This window comes from Erythrolamprus reginae, chromosome 10 (assembly GCF_031021105.1).
Source record: "Erythrolamprus reginae isolate rEryReg1 chromosome 10, rEryReg1.hap1, whole genome shotgun sequence".
Classification (NCBI taxonomy): Eukaryota; Metazoa; Chordata; class Lepidosauria; order Squamata; family Dipsadidae; genus Erythrolamprus; species Erythrolamprus reginae.
The window spans coordinates 20,093,594-20,115,308 of record NC_091959.1 but is presented as its reverse complement, the minus strand read 5'-3'; the positions used below and the strand labels follow the sequence as shown (position 1 = coordinate 20,115,308).

The following is a 21,715-nucleotide window of genomic DNA, read 5'->3' as shown; positions in this document are numbered from 1 at the left end:
CTGTTAAGGAATTTCTCCTTAGTTCGCCATCACTGGTATAGAGTCTCTTGTTTGAGCAGGGGTTTGGACTAGAAGACCTCTAAGGTCCCTTCCAACTCTATTATTCTATTTTCATCTTCTACATAGTTCTCAAGAATCTAGCGGCTCCTACCCAGAATCGTTTTGCAGAGTAAGATAGGTGGCATTTAAATTTAATAAACCACTAAAATTCCTCCTCTCTCCCACCCCACCCCCCTTTGTACCTACAACCTTTCTGACTGGGGAGCCATGTTTTTCCCATGATCCTTAGGGCCGAGCCAAGAAGAATGTATCCAGTGTGGCAAGACAGCCTACGAGTGGAGGTGTGTCTCGACATGCGGAGAAGGCTATTATCACGACGAGAGGCTAGGATTACCGTTCAGAGTCTGCGGAAGGTAATTATCTGCTTTGGCAGCCTGTTATGGAGGCTTTTTAGAAAAGCGGTTTGGGAAGGAGTTGGAACCCTTGCTGCAAACATAAATCTTCTGCCTTGACTAAAATTGCTCTGATGTTGTGAGGTTTTTGGAGGGAGGGAAAAAAGAAAGAGATACCTTTCACCTTCTCTGATCTTTCCACGAGAAGGCCGTTTAGAGCAGTGTTTCCCAACCTTGGCAACTTGAAGAGATCTGGACTTCAACTCCCAGAATTCCCCAGCCAAATACAGTGATACCTTGTCTTACAAACTTAATTGGTTCCGGGACCAGGTTCTTAAGGTGAAAAGTTTGTAAGATGAAACAATGTTTCCCATAGGAATCAATGGAAAAGCAATTAATGCGTGCAAACCCAAAATTCACCCCTTTTGCCAGCCAAAGTGCCCATTTTTGCGCTGCTGGGATTCCCCTGAAGCTCCCGAAGTCCTCGAAACTCCACCTCCGGACCTCTGTGTTTTTGTAATGCTGCTATTTCACTGAGGCTCCCCGTGCTGGGAAACCCCACCTCTGGACTTCCATTGCCAGCGAAGTGCCCATTTTTGCGCTGCTGGGATTCCCCTGAAGCTCCCGAAGTCCTCGAAACTCCACCTCCGGACCTCTGTGTTTTTGTAATGCTGCTATTTCACTGAGGCTCCCCTTGCTGGGAAACCCCACCTCTGGACTTCCATTGCCAGCGAAGTGCCCATTTTTGTGCTGCTGGGATTCCCCTGCAGCATCACAAAAACACGGAAGTCCGGAGGTGGGGTTTCCCATGGAGGGGAGCCTCAGGGGAATCCTAGCAGTGCAAAAACAGGTGCTTCGCTGCCAACGGAAGCCCGGAGGCGGGGCCTCCCAGCGGTGGTGGTGGGTTTGTAAGGTGAAAATAATTTGTAAGAAGAGGCAAAAAAATCTTTAACCCAGGGTTTGTATCTCGAAAAGTTTGTATGATGAGGTGTTTGTAAGACGAGGTATCACTGTATCTCCAAGTTGCCAAGGTTGGGAAACACTGGTTTAGAGTTCCTTCTGCAAATTTGGGCTCTGGTTTTCCTTCTCTGCCAGCTCCCCGCGTGCTCATCAAATGGATATTGCTCCTCCTTAACTTCCCGCAACATCTGCTCCCAGAACAAAAGATGCAGGTGGAAGAATGCGCTTTGCTGCTAAGGGAATCTTTCATGAAATGTTTTCCCCTACAAAGGATAAAGCTTGGGGGCCAGAACTCAGGTTTCATGTCTGAAAATTCTCGCTTTCAGCCAGATGGCCTCTTCTGATACTCTTAGGGGGGAAAAAAGAACCTGAGAAGCTTAATCAGCACCTGGCTTTCAAATTTTTGATGTTGGAACCCCAACCGTTTGGTAGGGTAGTGGCAGGGATGGGCTGCCAAAATTTTTACTGCCCCTATGAGTGTGGCTTATTTTGTGGGTGTGGCTTGGTGGTCATGTGACTGGGTAGGAGTGGCTTGCTGGCCATGTGACCAGATGGGAGTGGCTTGACAATCATGTGACCAGGGGTGGCTTAAAGGCAGTGATGGGCTCCTACGGGTACGGTCAGGTACGTGGTACCGGTAGCAAAATTTGGAGCTCCATCCCAGAGCACCCAATTTGCACTGAAAGATGTTGAAACAAAATGCATAAGCCACGCCCACAGTGTTGTAGTAAAAATTTTGGTAGCCCATCACTGCTTAAAGGTCATGTGGTTGGGTGGGAGTGGCTTACCGACCAAGATAAGTTTTCAGATAGGTGCTTGGACTCTTTTTCAGTTGATGAAGTCCCATTATTTGAATAGCCACAAAAATGACCAATGATAGACAGCATTATTTGTTGAGGAGCACAGGAACATTTTTAAGGTTTTGTACTGAATCCACAAGGCTCAGTAGGATAACAGATTAGGCAAGTAGCTCAATTTTCTTTAATTGCTATAAAAGTTCAGTTCTAGATAATGATTAAAACGACTAAAGTATTTATGGGTAAAAACATACTATTGAACTATTTCCGATTTTAAAAGTAATTAAGGATCATACTAAGGTACTACAGAAGGAAGGGGAATAAAAAAAACTATTAAGTATTCAATAAATAGTGTAAACCTATTACCCCATTGCTCGCCCCCCCCCCCCCCAATTAGGGCAGCAGCCCATTACTGGGTAGTGGCGCTTGGGAAAGGCCTTGGGTGACTAGGCAAAGAGAGTCTTCCTGTTCTGACCCAGCCCCCCAAACACCATAGACCCTCTGAAATTATCCCAAAGATTCCTTATTAGGAGTGCCGACATCCCTGGCAAACAAAGTTTCTCTCCCAATGCAGACTAACAAGTCCGTCTGGCAGGAAGATGAATAGTTATCTGCCACATCTATTCATATCTGCCCCCTACCTTTTATCCCAGAACTAGGGGATAAAATAATTTATGTATTTTTGCTGATAAATGAAAAGGAAGGGAGCCTGTTATACTATAGATCTATAAGAGGCTCCCTTCCTTTTCACTTATCAGTGAAAATATGGAACCATGTAAATGATAGTTTGTCGACTATAAAAAAATTCATTTGCCTTGGAAATGGCCCCTGTATGGGGCCAAGAGGCATAAGAACCCAAGCCCGGAAAAATTTCCAGGAAATTTGAGAGTGGCATGAAGGCCCGGCCAGTTTCCAGCGATTCCCCCTTTAATCCCGGCCATCTTGGGCTTTTCTGGGCTGTCAGAGGAGCCTTTCAGTGGCGCTTAAGGGGGTTTTGGCAGTCCAGAGCGAACAGAGCTTTTTCCTTTCTCTGGGCACTTGGAAAGGGCATAAACCTCTGCCAGCGCCCAGAGAAAAGAAACACTCCCTTTGCTCTGGGCAGCAACTGTCCTCCTCCTCTTCTTCCTCCTCCTCCTCCCACCCAAATTCCAAGCTTTTATTTCTTTCCTAATGGGTTTGCACGCATTGTTTGCTTTTACATTGATTCCTATGGGGAAAATTGCTTCTATTTACAAACCTTTCTACTTAAGAACCTGGTCATGGAACAAATTAAGTTCTTAAGTGGAGGTACCACTGTATATATGTAAATATAAATATAAATAACAAGGTCAAAATAGATCTATAGTAGGCTCCCTTCCTTTTCACTTATCAGCAAAAATATGTAACCATATATATGTATATCACTAGTTATCAAACAGTTCTCTTTTATTGTCAGGTGTGAAGATAACTGCCTAAGTTGTGATAGTTCTGGGAGAAACTGTTCCAGATGTAAAGAAGGGTTTTATCTGATGAGTGGCTCGTGCATCGCTAGAGACAGATGTCACAATGGTAGGTATTTCCATGGATTGGTATTAAAGGAAACAATGTCTGCTGGGCATGTGGCTACAGGTAGTGGAATGTAAGAATAGGAGTAGCCATGAGAGGTTACATTTGGAATGGGGTCTGACTTGGCATGGCCAACTCATCACGGCTATCTTGCATCAGCCAACTCGCTGCAGGACAAGAGTTACACTCATATCAAAGAAATAGCAGAATAATGCAAAAGGAAGGACAAAAATTAAAAATTGACCATGATGGGTTGGCTGCATTGAGTTGGCCGCACCAAGTTTTCCCATTCCATTTTTAATGTGTGGGGTTTGGTGGTGAGCAGCAGAGGGGAAATAAAAGAATGCCATGTTTCAAAGGTGTTTCGTTTCAAAATGAAGAGAAGATTGAGAAGAAAATGAACCGAGGCCGTAAGAATTGATTTTCTGGTCAGACCTTTACTACGAGGGTCGCCCAGAAAGTAATGCACCACATTTTTTTTCTTCAACAATTATTTACTGAACATGATGAAACTTACACACAAGAAACAATTATGTTTCTTCTACACTCCCTATTTTACACGTAATCTCTGTCCCGTTCTATGGCCTTCCTCCAGCGAGACACAAAGGCGTGTATTCCCTGTGGGTACCACTCCTTGTTCTGGTCACAAAGCCATTTCTGCACTGAACCCTCTTCTAATAGAATAGAATAGAATAGAATAGAATAGAATAGAATTTTATTGGCCAAGTGTGATTGGACACACAAGGAATTTGTCTTGGTGCATATGTTCTCAGCGTACATAAAATAAAATATACATTTGTCAAGAATCATGTGGTACGACACTTAATGATTGTCATAGGGGTCAAATAAGCAATAAAGAAGCAATATTAATAAAAATCTTAGGATATAAGCAACAGGGTACAGTCATACAATGGCCACACCCTCTGTGCCCAGCGACTAACCGTACTTCTGTCGACTGCAGATTCTCCCATAAACTGTACACAAACGTTTGTGAATGTTCCCAACAGTTTTTCTCCGCAGTGAGAAATGCAATGACGACACACTGCTTGTAACGTATATCCCCTACAGACACCATTTCGAAACACTGCTGCAGCTACGCTATCTGTCTGAAGAAACACACAATTTACACACACACACTGCTGACAATTCAAATAACGTATATCTAAAGTTTCGCATGCGTACCATTACTGTAGGCTTAAGGGTGGGGATTGGTGCATTACTTTCTGGGCAACCCTCGTAGATCTGCATGGCTCCATTCCCCAGTATCTTATCTTTTTCTTCAACCAAATGTTTCTCCTTTTTTTTTTTAACCTTCCGTGCATTGGAGAGGAAGGCAATTTTAATTGCTTTTGTGGCTGAAATTTGGTATTTATGGAATATATAATGAAGCTTACTGGAATTAAATTGGGGTCGGAGGCATGGATTGAGAAGAATTAGTGATGTGAAAACGAGCAGGTAGAGCTATCAGTGTCACTTCTTTTGATATCAGTATCTAGCCCTAGCCTCTGCTGCTGCTTCCATTAAAGCTTGTGAAGGACAGGGAGGATTTGCATATTCAGAGCCACACTTTAAACGTCAGTTGTTCATTCTTAAATAATAATCCCTTGTTGCAGGCTTGAGTGGCTAGCTAGCCTGTTTGAATGACTAGAATCACGCTGCAGCAGTGACGAAGAACCTAAAATTTATTTTTTTACCCCACCTTCACTACTGAGGTTATTATTTTTATTATTATTACTATTTCTATTAGTATTATTATTATTATTATTATTATTATTTAGATTTGTATGCCGCCCCTCTCCATGGAGTTGCTCACAACAAATGAGTTAATGAGTTAATCACTACAATATAATTATTACATGGGAGAGACACATAGTTCAATAGGACTTTCTTTCTTTTTTTTCTTCGAAGAGGTTTCGCTTCTCATTTAAGAAGCTTCTTCAGCTCTGATAAGAGAGTGGGGAATGGAAGCAGTTATATGCTGTCTGCAAGGAACATAAATCCTTCCGTTCCCCACCATCCTGTCAGAGCTGAAGAAGCTTCTTGGATGGGAAGCGAAAAGTCTTCAAAGAAAAAACAAGAAAGTTCAGTTGTCTCCCGGAAAAAAAATAATAAAAGCATCTTTGGGACAGCCATCAGAATACCATATTTTTCAGACTATAAGACGCACCAGTGTATAAGACAAGCCAAAATTTCAAAAACATAAGAAAAAAAAGGTTTTGCCTTCCCCAGCCCCGAGGAGCACTCTGCAAGCCCCCCAAACACTCTGAGCACCCTGTTTTTTGCAAAAATAGACCTCTTTTTACCTGTTTTTGCAAAAGAAAATGGTACACAGAGGGCTTGGGAAACTTGCAGAGTGCTCCTTGGGGCTGGGGGGAAGGCAAAAACATTCCCATTTTTTTTAAAAAAAAATGGCCCTTTTTTTCCCTCTTTTTTTTGCAAAAGGGGGTATTTTTGCCTCCCAGCCCCCAGGAGCACTTTGTATGCCTTCCAAATCCTCTGAAAAAGGCCCATTTTCACAAAAATGGGACTCGGGGCTTCATTTGGAATACTGTGTTCAGTTCTGGAGACCTCTCCTACAGAAAGATATGGATAAAATTGAACGGGTCCAAAGGCGAGCTACAAAAACGGTGGAAGGTCTTAAGCATAAAACTTACCAGGAAAGACTTCATGAACTCCATCTGTATAGCCTGGAGGACAGAAGGGAAAGGGGGGACATGGGGGAAACATTTAAATGTGTTAAAGGGTTAAAATAAGGTTCAGGAGAGAAGTGTTTTTAATAGGAAAGTGAACACAAGAACAAGGAGGCACAATCTGAGGTTAGTTGGGGGAAAGATCAGAAGCAACGTGAGAAAATATTATTTGACTGAAAGAGTCGTATATTCTTGGAACAAACTTCAAGCAGACATAGTTGGTAAATCCACAGTAACTGAATTTAAACATGCCTGGGATAAACATATATCCATCCTAAGATAAATACAGGAAATAGTATAAGGGCAGATTAGCTGGACCATGAGGTCTTTTTCTGCCATCAATATTCTATGTTTCTGTTTCAAGAGGCCAAAAATAGCTGTATAAGACACACCAATATTTCCACCCTCTTTTAGGGGGGGGAAGATGTGTGTTAGCCTTCTCTGGGCCCCGTCGACTAAGCAATGTTGTGTGGCGGGACCAAGGGGAAGAGCCTTCTCTGTGGCGGCCCCGACCCTCTAGAATTAACTCCCTACGGAGATTGGAACTGCCCCCACCCTCCTTGCCTTTCGCAAGCTCCTAAAAACCCACCTATGTCGCCAGACCTGGGGAAGTTGATATGCCCCTTAGCTAATATGAGTTATGTATGGTTTTTTTAAAAAAAAAAATTTAAACTTTTATTGTTAAAAAAAAGATAATTCATAAAATTATTGTTACAGATCCAATATAGTTTCATTTCATATATTAAGATTGCAAATCATGTCTCTATATCTTAAACAAACTATATACATTTCCATAAGTTAATAAGACCTATAATGTTATGTATGGTTTTGTTTGGGTTGTGTGATGAACTTTTTTATGATAAGGGTTTTTATCTGTTTTTAATATTGGATTTGTATATTGTGTATTGTGTTGTGAGCCGCCCTGATTCTTCGGAGAGGGGCGGCATACAAATCGAATTAATAATAATAATAATAATTATTATTATTATTATTATTATCATTATTATCATTATTATTATTATTATTATTATTATTATTATTATATTCTGAAAAATACTGTAGTTTTTCCACTCTTATACATTCCAGGGGTTTTTTTTCCCAGTGGAAATGCTAATCTAATTTCTCTCTTCCTGCTGTCTCCTTTCTTTCCTTCTTCCCCCCAACGCACGCTCTTCCAGGCGACGAGACGTTCTGCGAGATGGTGAAATCCAACAAGCTATGCGAACGCAAACCATTTATACAGTTTTGCTGTCGGACATGCTTATTGGCTGGCTAAGCCGGCGTTTAATATCTGCCATCTGGAACTCCTAATGTGCCAGGTCCTTCCAGCAAAGTTTCCCCACTCCCCTTCTTCTTCTTTTCTACTCCTTCTCCCATCCTGGTCCTAACCTTCATCTAGCCCAGCCTCAGCTTGCAACTCAACTTCTTTTCACAAATTCGGTTCCTACAGTGTAGCCACCACAGGTCCTAGATAGCGTGATGGCTTTGCTTGCTTGCTGCAACCCCGACGGAAAACAAATAAATAAAGAAGGCCATCGGCAATGTGAACCCTTCTCAGATGTGTCTGTGGAATGGAGATGCTCACAGCCTCAGTTTCGTGCTAGCCAACCTGTCACGTTTTTGTGAAAGAAGGATGCAGAAGTACCTCCTTCCGCATTTCCAAAGCAAAACAAGATGAGTGTTTCTTCCTTCTTCCCTCTGAAACCTTTCAGAATAGTTTTACAGATGCCTAGAATATCTGCCTTACATTTGCATTCTTACCACTGCGGACGTCATGATGTGATACATTTCATATCCACAAAATTGTGTTGGAAAGTAGGCACGTTTGGATGGTCTTAGCTTGACGGTGACCAAAGAAGGATTTCTGGATTTAGAAGGGGACCACTGATCTCCCCTTATCTCACCCACCCCTTCACTCTTCTACCTGTGCACTGATCTCAACTATCAAACCCTGCTATAAAAGATCTGTCCTTTTGCCTACAGTTGATCGACCGGGTTTGAAGCCATCTCTGAGAAATAGCTGGTAAAGTGCTAGACTACAGATGCAGCTACAATACAGTATTCTCTCCTTGCCCAAAATAGATCTCTTGAGCTTTTGACAGATCGCTTTGCTTCTCTTAACATATCTCGCCAGTACAACCTTCCTGGGAAAAAAAACACACAATAAAAACAAAGACAACTCAGTGATTTCACAAGGCAAAACCTTTTCAAAAGGTGCTTCATTTAGTCCATCGAGAAGGAGAGAACGAGAAAAACAGCCAATTCTTACCAAAATCACACTGAACAGAACAACACATCTGAATGTATTCGCTATACATAAATATATATATATGATATAATATAATTATATATATATTATAGTTTGTCACGTGGTGTTTCTATAATTGTGTTAAGATATATTTGACTGTTGTCTTACAGATTTTCTAAAAAAAGAAGTAACTTATAATGCAGTCATTGCCTTCATAGAATTTTTTTAATTATTTTCTACAGGGACATAACCTTTTTTTAAAGAAATGTAACTTAAACATTGCCCTCCTTTCTTAATGATATCTTTGTAACTGTCAACAAAGTCGTTTCTTTGTATTCAGACATATGTAAACAATTGGGTTGTTTTTTTTCTTCCTTAGACAGTATTAGTTGTTCTGGCACTCATTTTTAATAAGTTTAAAACCCTCCAGTCTGTGAAACGTGAAATTGGCAGTAAAATGTTAATTGACAATCGGACAAAGTGAGTTTTCAAAAGTTTGGGGTGGGAGAGGATGGGAAAAGAAAACAAAATTAATTGGTGTGTTCATACTGCTTGAATCATGTGCTGTCAAACTGGTGGAATGAATACTAGAAACCAAGCTGGTGTTTATGATATGGCCAAAACGACATGAATAAAATATTTATAGTCCCCTTCAATTACTATGTATTTATTTCATGCTAGTAAAGTACAGTATACAGTGGTTCCTCTGCCTAAGAATGCCTCTACCTACGAACTTTTCTAGATAAGAACCGGGTGTTCAAGATTTTTTTTGCTTCTTCTCCAGAACCATTTTCCACTTACAAACCTGAGCATCCGAAACTGTAACCGGAAAAGGCAGGGAGAAGCCTATGTGGGGCCTCTCTAGGAATCTCCTGGGAGGAAACAGGGCCAGAAAAGGCGGAGAGAAGCCTCTGTGGGTCCCTTCTAGTAATCTCCTGGGAGGAAACAGGGCCGGAAAAAGCAGGGAGAAGCCTCTGTGGGGCCTTTCTAGGAATCTCCTGGAAGGAAACAGGGTCTCCACCCTCCCTGTGATTTCCCCAATCGCACACATTATTTGCTTTTACATTGGTTCCTATGGGAAAAATTGCTTCTTCTTACAAACTTTTCTGCTTAAGAACCTGGTCATGGAACGAATTAAGTTCGTAAGTAGAGGTACCACTGTATTATTTTTTGATGTGGAATGTCGTATGTCTTGTTAATTGTTTATAATATTTTGAGGAGAGAGCAAAATATACATATTAGCACATGAGTAAAAATTCCCTAGGTGCAAAACGCAACTAATTCTTTTGGTCGCCACAATGCAAAAAGGATGTTGAGACTCTAGAAAAAGTGCAGAGAAGAGTAACAAAGATGATTAGGGGATTGGAGGCTAAAATATATGAAGACGGTTGCAGGAACTGGGCATGGCTAGGACCGGGGAGACATGATAGCTGTGTTCCAATATTTCAGGGGTTGCCACACAAAAAAAGAGTCAACCTATTCTCCAAAGCACCTGAGGGTAGAACAAGAAGCAATGGGTGGAAACTAAACAAGGAGAGAAACAACTTAGAACTAAGGAGAAATTTCCTGACAATGAGAACGGTGGAACAGCTTGCCTCTAGAAGTTGTGAATGCTCCAACACTGGAGGTTTTAAAGAAGATGTTGGATAACCATCTGTCTGGTGCAGGGTTCCCTGCCTAAGCAAGGGGTTGGACTACAAAACCTCCAAGGCCCCTGCCACCTTTGTTATTGTTGTTATTGGGGTTTTTTTTTTATCACAACCTCGTGGTAGACAAAACTTCCACAATACAGTTTGGAGTATGTCTAATGAATCCAGCTTCGATTCTTCTGTCTAATAAAGGAGAATATATTTTGTAGCTCAGGATTGAAATGAGAGAGCCGTGGTACTCTGAGTGCTGCGGTGGCCTAGAGGTGGCGCTCTCACCTCACAATCAGGAGGCTGTGAGTTCGATCCTAGGTAGCAGCAGATATTTCTCTCCCTGGGCACAATGAGTAAATATCAGCTGCAAACTCTACACACTGGCAACAGGGAAGGCATCCAGCCAGTAAACTCTCAACTCCATTCAATTGCCCTGTTTACACCCCGATGCAAGCAATTGTGTGATCATTAAAAGACAAAAAAGAAAATTATAAAAGAGCATGTGGATGATTTTTACCTAATTCGGGTAATGGAAAGTCTGCAAGACCCAAGCTCAGAAAGCACCAATGCACGTACGTGTATTTCAAACTGCAGAGATGAGCTAGGCAACCCAGATTCTTATTTTAAACAGGCCATCTCTTTAAGTGGAATGAGCTGTGATCCAGAAAAGTTCTTTGGATGTATTTTTCGTTCTCCTAATACCAATTTCACCGTGAATAGACATGGCCCATCTTCAGTGATCCCATTAGGTCCGCTTCAGCCGTCACTGTCTTTCTAGTTTCAGAAATGGAAAGATTAAGAGGAGAAAGTTGCTGAACGAGACTAGGCATTATGCAGAATTCAAAAACTCCGCACTGTGACATGGGATCTGTTTGTTAGATCATTTTCACCTGCTGGAAGATTTCCTTGCTAAAGCGATGGAGAAGCATTGGGCAAGAATAGATAAGGGGGAGAGTTAAATTTTTGTCTTGGGACCTCTTGATAGTTCCTTCACATTGATAGAATAACAAGGAAAATTGGCGGTCTTCTACTCCAACTCTCTGCTCAATCAAGAAGCCCTATACCAGTGATGGCAAACCTGTAGCATGGGTGCCACAGGTGGCACATGGAGCCATATCTGCTGGCATGCGAGCCGTTGCCCTAGCTCAGCTCCAAGGTGCATGGGTGTGCCAGCCAGCTGATTTTTGGCTTGCACAGAGGCTCTGGGAGGGCATTTTGGGCCTCCAGGGGGATGGGGGGAGGACGTTATACCCTCCCCCCGGCTCCAGGGAAGCCTTTGGAGCTTGGGGAGGGTGAAACATGAGCCTACTGGGCCCATCAGAAGTTGGGAAACAAGCCATTTCCAGTCTCCAGAGGGCCTCCAGCTCCAGGTGGGGGAGCTGTTTTTGCCCACTCCAGGCATTGAATTATGGGTGTGAGCACTCGCTCATGTGCAATAGTGCGCACACATCCTCTTTTGGCAGCTGAGGAAAAAAAGGTTCGCCATCACTGCCCTATAGCATTTCAGACAAATGCTTGTCCAATCTCTTGTTTAAAATTCCCAGTATTGGAGCATTCACAACTTCTGAAGGCGAGTTGTTCTACTGATTACTAATTCTGTCAGGAAATGTCTCCTTGTTTCTATGTGGCTTCTCTCCTTGTTGCATTAAACCATCACAAGTTCTGTTTGGGTTCCTGTAGCTTGTTCTCTGAACTCTCCCACGGTGGTTTGTACATCATGGTTTACATCTTAGCGCACATGAACCCAATTGTTTAGACCAGTAGTTCTCATCCTTTTCACCATTAAATTCCTTTTGGGACCATGGACCATGATTACAGACCTTCAAGACTTAAGATTTAAATAATATTTTCCCCCCAAACCTTTGTGGGACCTCTGTGATGGTATCACAGCTCCCCAGAGGACCAAAAATTGAGAACCACTGGTTTAGGCAAAAATAACCCTCAATTGTGGGTAAGTGTAATACAGAACTCTGCTTGAGGAAATTGTGTGTGTGCATGTGTGTGTATGACTACAGAGTCCCAAAACTCCAGTAGGGAAATGACTAGATTAGTGATTATGAAGTTAATTTGCTCTGCGACTCATCACTGTAACAATTATAAGAGACTGTCCTCAAAATGTTTAATCCTTCAGTGTCCTTCAGTTCCTGCCAGCAGGAATGTGGAAAGAAATGTCAGCACGCAATAAGCAAATAACACAGGGGTAAAGTTTAAATGCATGCTCCTGTCTTTATCTCCTGAGTAAATCCTGGTGCGTAGCTGTAATGAATAAAGAGACTGAATTGTATAATGGTTTTTATCAGAGCAATCACAGATACCTCTGTTTAGAGTAGACCAGTAGGCCACAAAACTTTTTACTATGACACTGTGGGCATGGCTTATTTTGTGGGTGTGGCTTGCTGGCCATGTGACCAGATGGGAGTGGCTTGATGGTCATGTGACTCACGTCAAGGGTTTGGGTTAGGGTGCCTGGCCTCTCCTCGCTTCAAAGGGATACAAGATATTTACCATTACTGAACATCCAAAATATACTGTTCAACCCTATATATTTATATATGCCATATATATTACACACAGGCACTCAAAAATATACATCATCTACTATATGTACACACACACACACACACACCTCTTCTAAAATTATACACATTCAATCTCATTTACTGCGATAGGAAAAACACTCAGAGTCCACTTTCTGACACACATTTAACCATAACCTCTGTACATTAGAACATTACACATGCCTTCAGATGTACTTCCCTATCTTGTACATCACTGTTAGAGCTAGAAAATGTCATGGATTGAATAAAATGTGGTAGATCTCACTCTTGCTAAGCAAGAGCAAGAATGCTCTTGCTTAGCAACCTAATTTTGGGCTCAATAGTGGTCATAAATTCCTTCCTTCCTTCCTTCCTTCCTTCCTTCTTTCCTTCCTCCCTCCCTCCCTTTCTCTCTCTTCCTCCCCTTTCCTTTCCTTTCTCCTGTTCCATTCCTTTCCTCCTTTCCTCCACCCCCCCCCCCAGTCCATCGAGGACCCAACCCCTGGAGTAGACCCATGTAAATTTACAGAGACTTTTTACATGGTAAAATGGATATAGCAATTTTTCCCAGCCAGCGCAGATTTTCAAGTGGTCACAGTAGAGGATTAAACCAAGGTTTCATTTAGCCAAAGCATCAGCTGACATCTCAAGCAATAAAAGGACATTTAAACTCTCTGTCGAAGCCCTAGAAGCAAACACCTGCTCTAAAACAGGAGTCAAGCTGTAATAGTCAGCAAAAGGTAGTTTGGAAAGAACGGACGAACTCTTTCCCGGGGCTCGGTGTGCTGTGCAAACATGGCCTCTGGCTTAGCATAATGTTTAGTTTATAACAGTATGAAAACTAAAAGATGGTTCAGTACATTTGGTGAACTTGCAAATTGCCTCATAGAATCTGGGCTATGTTGAATAATTGATGCCACATGTTTTGGACTCTAAATCTTTGGCGTCCTTTGCATTTTTCAGCACTCTCCTATTTGATTATGCTGTTGATGCTCCCGGACGGGATAAGGTAAATTGAAGAAATCTTGTTTACTCATGAAAACATAGAAACATAGAGACTCAAAGGCAAATTATTATTATTGTTGTGGTTAGCTCTGGCCCAGCTCCTGCCCCAAGGACTGTGGATGTGGGGGAGACATCCACATGCTGCAGGCCTGTTTTGCCCCCGGTGGAATCTGATGATGAAGGCTCCTCTGACCAAGAAGACATGAGTGACAGGGAGGAGGAGAGTGTGGCAGACAGCTCAGAAGGAGATCAATTATCTAGCTCCTCCTTGGATTCAGAACAAGATTGGACTTCCATTTGGTTTCCTGCTCAGGCAGGGGGTTGGACTCGATGACCTAATGGTCCCTTTCAACTCTATTAATAAAAAATAAATAAATAAATAAATAAATAAAGAGTTAATGATACAGCCACGCATGCGGAGAGCGATGCATAGGCAACAACAACTGGGAGATTATTATCAAAGAAAATGAGGCCACCTGTGGTTGGGTGGGGCTGTGGTAATTAGGGAGGCTGCTATAAATAGCAGCCTGTGGGTTTGGCCATTGTGGAAGATTATCTGATCCTGGTGTTTCGTGCCTGCTTTACTGACTTTGACCTTTTGTGTGCTGATTTTTCCCCGCTTTGAAACTAAACCAGAGCAAAGGGTGTTTCACTTTGTGAAAGAAGAAGGACTGTGAATTGCCTCACAGCTGCAAGCTAAGTATCACAGAACTGATAAGGGACTTGTACAAATTACCAATTTGTTTGGAGACGAGAGCTCTTTGCTATAACAAAAGAGGGCTTAGTTTAAGTGAATTTTCATTATAAAGAACATTGTTTTGAATTTTCAAACGTGTGTGTGTCTGAAATTTGTACCTGTGAATTTCCGGGAGGAGTCTACCAGAGAGCCCGACAGAACAATTATTATCATTATTATTATTGTTGTTGTTGTTGCTGCTGCTGCTGTTGTTAGTATTATTGTTATTATTATTATTATTTATTAGATTTGTATGCCGCCCCTCTCCAAAGACTTGGGGGGGCTCACTATAAATATAAAACAGTAAATACAAAGACAAATCTAATTAATTAAAAACTACATAGGCTAAATCCTGATATATTAAAAATCAAACAAACAATTCAAACCACCGCCATACATCACATTTATTGGTCAAATGCTACATTCAACAGCACTTCCTCCTTGCTCTGTACCAAGGGAGGGTTCTAACTTCCACACCTCATGAGCACAGTGCAAAAAATTCTCAAAAAATTCTCCCCACTAAAAAAGCTGAAAACAAGATGGCGGCTCATGTGTGGTGCCAGAAACTCGGCTTTTGTGCATGTGCTGAAGAAATATATATATATTAAAAAAAGATTGCGGTGTCCTCGGACCAGTGCCAACAGAATGGGTTCCGTGACATCACTGTGATGTCATCAGCAGTTTGCTACCTGTTCTGTAGAACTGGTGCGAACCAGGAATAGCCCACCTCTGCTCTGTACAGATATTTTTTGACTTACAACAGTTCATTGTGTAAACTTTTGAAGTTGCAAAAACACTGAAAAATGTGGCTTATGATAATTTTTCACACTTACAACCAGTGAAGGGCTGCAAGAATTTTTACTACCACCCTGTGGTGTGGCTTATTTTGTGGGTGTGGCTTGTCGGCCATGTGACCAGGTGGGGGTGGCTTGGCAATCGTGATGGAATGGCTTAAAGGTCATGTGACTGGCTTAAAGGTGGCCAACTTGACGTCGCTCACGTCAAAGGCTTGGGTTAGGGTTAGGGTGCTTGGCCTCTCCTCTATGAAAGAATAGAAAAGAAGATATAGTAATAGAACATATCAATGAAAGAATAGAAGAAGGAATATAGGAATAGAAGAAAGGTATATACTTAAATATACTATTTAATTCTGTATATATATGCCATATGTGTACATACATATTACACACAGGCACCCAAAAATATACATAGTCTACTATATAAACTGTATGTATACACACACACGCACAGCTCTTCTAAAATTATACACATTCAACCTCATTTACTACAATGGGAAAAACATACCCAGAAGAGGGGGGGGGGGGAAAACATACCCAGAAGGGAAAAAAATAAAAATAAAATCAAAATTTTTCTACTGGTTCTGCGTACCTGACCATACCCATAGGAGTCTATCATTCCTTACATCTGCTTGTCACCTAACTCGTATCTAGGATTGTTACAATAACCTGGGGTTAGGTGAACAGCTTTTGTGACTTTCCAATAAGCAAAGTCAATGAGGACCCAGATTGTTGGGGGTCAATATGTTGATTCTGTAAACCGCTTAGAGAGGGTTGTAAAAGCACTATGAAGCGGTATACAGTATACCTAAATGCTATTGCTAATGGGAAAGCCCAATTCCCTTAATAACCATGTTACTAATTTAATAACTGCAGTGATTCACTTAACAACTGTGGCAAGAAAAGTAATAAAATGGGGTGAAATTCACTTTACAAATGTCGTGTTTAACAACAGAAATTTTGGGATCAATTGTGGTCCTTAATCAAGGACTAGCTGTATAAGGATTGTCGTTAAATGTATTCATTGTGGCTTGGAGATGGAAATTCAAGGCCAAAAGTGATTTAATTTGAGGGTCTTTCAAAAAGAGGAAAACAGCAGTGGTGGCAAAAATTGGTAGATGCCTGTGGAATAATCAATCTTTGGAAATGAGCCATGTCCCTAGCTTTCCATGAGTTAATCAAATATCATGTATTATATGCCTCCCGGATATTTGTTAGGCCTCCCCTTTTAAAAGTTCCTATTGTATTGACTTTTCTCATGCATAGTTATTTATGAAATATGATATTATGAAAGTAGGAGCACAAATTTGTGTAATAAATAATACATACATAAACGGGTTGATTGATAGGACTAAGGAAGCTCATTTTTTTTTAAAAAAAATCAATTTTGGGTTGAGTATGGCACACAGGTTGGTGTTTTCATAATTTATTTCTTGGCAAAAGCTGACTCTTAGTCATGACCAAAATTTGTGTATTTGCACCGGATTATCTATACATTTTATTTATTTTATTTTATTTTTATTTATTTGTTTTGTCAAGTACATAATGTAGGAATGTGAAGAAATAATCATATTAATATACATGCATAAAATATTAGAAGGACATTAGAGATTATAATGTTCATCATATACATGATGATAGTAAGACATAAAGAGACATTAGGACAGGGGACAGGAGGCACACTGGTGCACTTATGCACGCCCCTTACTGACCTCTTAGGAATCTGGAGAGGTCAACAGTGGATGGTCTAAGGGAAAAACTTTGGGGGTTAAGAGAGGAGGCTACAGAGTCTGGTAGTAAGTTCCAAGCTTCAACCACTTGATTACTAAAGTCGTACTTTTTGCAGTCGAGTTTGGAGTAGTTTACATTAAGTTTGAATCTGTTGGGTGCTTGTGTGTTGTTGAGGTTGAAGGTGAAGTAGTCGTTGACCGGAAGGATGTTGTAGCATATAATTTTATGGGCTATGCTTAGGTCATGTTTAAGATGATGTAATTCTAAGTTTTCAAGACCCAGGGTTGTAAGTCTAGTCTCGTAGGGTATTCTGTTGTGAGTGGAGGAGCGAAGGGCTCTTCTGGTAAAATCTGCACTTATATCCATCCATCTATCATCTCTGGATGTGTAAAACATTTTTCTTGTTATGTATGCAGTTTCTGATGAAGTAGGCACTTGGCATATATTTCTCTGATGTTAGTATGCCATCTCGTGGCCTCCAGTGACAGGAACATAAAATTTAAAACCAATTGTCGCTCAGAAAGTGTCAAAGGAAGATGAAAATATTAATTCTGCTGACATATAGCATTTAAACATTACACAGAGAGAGAGAGAGAGAGAGAGAGAAAGAGAGAGAGAGAGAGAGAATATTGCCCTAAGCCAGAAAAAGTAGATGAACTTTCAACATTTGACAAACCTAAAAAAAACACTAGAAATGTCAGATCAATCCATTTTCCTCCAGTAGTAATGCAATACATGTCTAAAATAAAATTCATTAACATTGCACACACACATACATATATATATATACAGAGAGAGAGAGAGAGAGAGAGAGAGCGCGCACCGGCAATAATGCCTGTTGTATGTCAGCAATATTTATATACAGTAACTAATTTTCACCTGCTTAAAAAATAATTTGGAGGGGGCATATGAACTGTAGGGGAAAGCAAAGGCATTATGCCATTACACAAAACACCCCCCCCCAAAAAAAATTTCCAGCAATTGTTTACATTTTATCTTGTCACAACTTTAGTTATTTCTAGGTATGTACATTAAGACTTCGTTCACATTTATTTTGCTTTAAAAAACCCACCTTTATGAAAATATACTTTGGTTATTTGATGTTCAATACCGTATGAGCCATTAAAGAAGATGGGATAGCAAGGAGAAAAAAACCATTTTCCGGATGCTTTGGTTGTCTGTTCTTATCGGACCTGTTTCCCCCTCCCCTTCATTTTGCTATTTTAAAATGTAAAAATACAACTGGATGTGTTTATGTTTCAACTTCTTTTGTTGGTTATTCAAATTCATAGGCTGCAAGCCTAGTCACATAACCTTTGACATACATCTCTCTCAATCTTTAACATGGCAATATGTCTACGCTGCTCTAACTATTTATTATTTATTTATTTTATTAGATTTGTATGCCGCCCCTCTCCGTAGACTCGGGGCGGCTCACAACAGCAATAGAAAATTCATAACAAATCTAATAATTTAAAAACATTTTAAAAAACCCATTATTAATCAAAAATACATACAAACATACCATACATAAATTATATAGGCCCGGGGGAGATATCTCAATTCCCCCATGCCTGGCGACAAAGGTGGGTTTTAAGGAGTTTATGGAAGGCAAGGAGGGTGGGGGCAGTTCTAATCTCCGGGGGGGGAGTTGATTCCAGAGTGTCGGGGCCACCACAGAGAAGGCTCTTCCCCTGGGACCCGCCAAACGACATTGTTTAGTCGACGGGACCCGGAGGAAGCCAACTCTGTGGGACCTAAGCGGGATTCCTGCGGCAGAAGGCGGTCCCGGAGATACTCTGGTCCGATGCCATGAAGGGCTTTATAGGTCATAACCAACACTTTGAATTGTGATCGGAAATTGATCGGCAACCAATGCAGACTGTGGAGTGTTGGTTTGACATGGGCATATCTGGGGAAGCCCATGACTGCTCTTGCAGCTGCATTCTGCACGATCTGAAGTTTCCGAACACTTTTCAAAGGTAGCCCCATGCACTTCTGGCTTGTTAAAATGTATTATTCTCATTGATGCATGCAGAAGGACTATTTTGAGGACACTTCCTGGCTGATGGACAACCCATAATATATAGTTGCTAAGATATACTCCTGGCAATCTATAATGGATGGTCAAAGCTGGCTGGAGACATCAAAATGCCACTCCAAAAGGCAGAGAGAAGACGTGCATAGTAAATTTTATACGTTGTGGCTTCTATCAATTTATTTTGGGGATAACTGCCCACGTTTCGCCAACACTCCGCGGCCTACACTGGCTGCCGATCAGTTTCTGGTCACAATTCAAAGTATTGGTTATGACCTATAAAGCCCTACATGGCATCGGACCAGAATATCTCCGAGACTGCCTCCTGCCGCATGAATCCCAGCAGCCAATTAGGTCCCATAGAGTTGGCCTTCTCCGGGTCCCGTCGACCAAACAATGTCATCTGGCGGTACCCAGGAGAAGCGCCTTCTCTGTGGCGGCCCCGGCCCTCTGGAATCAACTCCCTCCAGAGGTTCGAACAGCCCCCACCCTCCTCGCCTTCTGTAAAATGCTGAAGACCCACTTTTGTTGCCAGGTGTGGGGATAATTACCACCTTCCCCCCCCTTTTTTATTATGTTTTTGGCCTTACTGTATGATAGATTAGGTTGAATGTGTATGATTGCAGAGTTAGGGATTTTATTATGTTATTAATGCTTTCTTAAATTGATTTAATTTTTATTATTGGATTTGTATTACTGTTATGCTGTGAGCCACCTCGAGTCTTCGGAGAGGGGCGGCATGCAAATCTAATAAACATACAACATAAACATACAAACTTTATCAAATATCAGGCTTCTGATTTAGCAACCCAAAATAGAAGTAATGAACCCCAAGGAAAGTTAGTTGGAGCTCTGATTCAAGGTAAGATTTGTTAAGGAAGTTAAAGTACATTAACAGTAATGATATCCAGCAAGGATTCTACTCTCTTTATCATCCCTCAATTTAGGTAAAACCAGGAGTGGGTTCCATTTACCTTGGCCGCTGGTTTGTATTGCGCATGCATTCCCTCATGTAATTTCACTTCTGCACATGCTCAGTAGACCAATACAGCCCAAAACACAGCTGAGGACCTGATCAGCTATGATTTGGGGGAAGAACTAAAGTTCAGGATTAACCCAGAGGCATTTGAGAGGCCATTCTTCAAGTAGGAGAAGAGAAGTCATCCGAAGATGGAAAAATTTACCAAAAATTCTTTTTAAAAAGATGGCAGTGTCCACAGGATAGCACTGACCAAAATAGATCCGTGACGCCATTGTCACATCACCAGTGGGTCGCTAATGGTTCACGTGATCTGGTTCGAACTAGGAGGAAGCACACCCTGGGTAAAATAGGGTGGGATGCATGTTTCAGTTTCTTTTTCCTTAGTACCGTAATCCCTCGTTTTTTGCGGGGGTTGCGTTCCATGACCACCCGTGAAAAATGAATTTCCGTGAAGTAGAGGAAGGATATTTTTTTATATATTTAACAAGTATTTGGACTTTTGAAGCCCACCCTTTGCATTAAACAGTCATTCTATAATGTTTCTCAGCTGGAACTACATTTGATATCCAACCAGTTTCTTTAATAGAGTACAGTAGTACTGTAGAAGAATTTTATGAATTTTTAATGGATTTAAAATTTTCAGTGGATTTAATGGATTTAAGCCCCCTTTGAAAACCCGTGAAGTAGCGAATCCACAAAAGATGAACTGCGAAGTAGCAAGGGATTACTGTACTTTATAGGAAGGAAGGAAGGAAGGGAGGGAGGAAGGGAGGGAGGAAGGAGGGAGGGAGGGAGGAAGGAAGGAAGTGGGGAGGGAAGGAGGGAGGGAAGGAAGGAAGGAAGTCTATTGTTCCTTTTTTGCCTGCTAACATTCTCATTCCTGAAAACATTTTGCTCACATAGCTTTAACCTTAAACTGTCTACAGTGGATCTCACAGCATTCCTAAGAGGTCTGTAAGGGGGCGTGCATAAGTGCACCAGCATGCCTACCATCCCTATCTTACTGTTCCCATTTATTTGTATTCATTTCATGTACTCATGTCCATGTTTATACTTACGCCTGTTATCTAGTACAGATTTGACAAACTAAATAAATAAATAAAATAATTAAACCGTAGTGCCTGTGGGTCCCAAAATTTGAAGAGGAAACTGATACCATACCATTTATCAGTAACTCTTATCTTCTGGGGGAAGGAAAGAACAGCCGAAATAGATTTGAGATAATTGACTGGTGTGCAAAACTCTCTGGACTTGATAAATGGATATCATATTTTGATAAGTGTTCTACTTTGAGCTACTTCTGTTTTATGTTCTTTAAAAAATCATATTTTTAACAAAATGGTTTGGAAAAGGCAATAAAAATAAGGTTTAATGAATGTCTACTATATTGAATGAGTATCTACTACATTTATGTAATACATTTATATTTGTATTTATATTAACGTTTATTTATTTAACATTTATTGGGAGGGGGTCGGAGCATACTGCACAACACACTAACTCAAAGGCAACTCCAAACCCCGCCCCTTGAAAAAGAGGCGGGGCCTTCCACGCCGACAACAGCAGCGTTCCCTATGGAGGAAGCCTTGCGCAAAAAGCCTTTGGCGCTCGATTGCT

At 41.2% G+C, this 21,715-nt stretch overlaps 1 protein-coding gene across 1 annotated transcript in view; it reads left to right on the top strand.

Moving 5' to 3' along the window:
• The window catches only part of PCSK6 (proprotein convertase subtilisin/kexin type 6), a 175,997-nt gene extending 167,439 nt beyond the window's left edge, over window positions 1–8,558 (top strand). The window contains exons 19-21 of the mRNA XM_070763474.1: window positions 290–413; window positions 3,585–3,697; window positions 7,563–8,558. Coding sequence (XP_070619575.1) covers window positions 290–413; window positions 3,585–3,697; window positions 7,563–7,660 — 335 coding nt within the window. The 3' untranslated portion in view covers window positions 7,661–8,558. The remainder of the gene's footprint in view (window positions 1–289; window positions 414–3,584; window positions 3,698–7,562) is intronic.
• The last annotated feature ends 13,157 nt before the right edge of the window (window positions 8,559–21,715 follow it).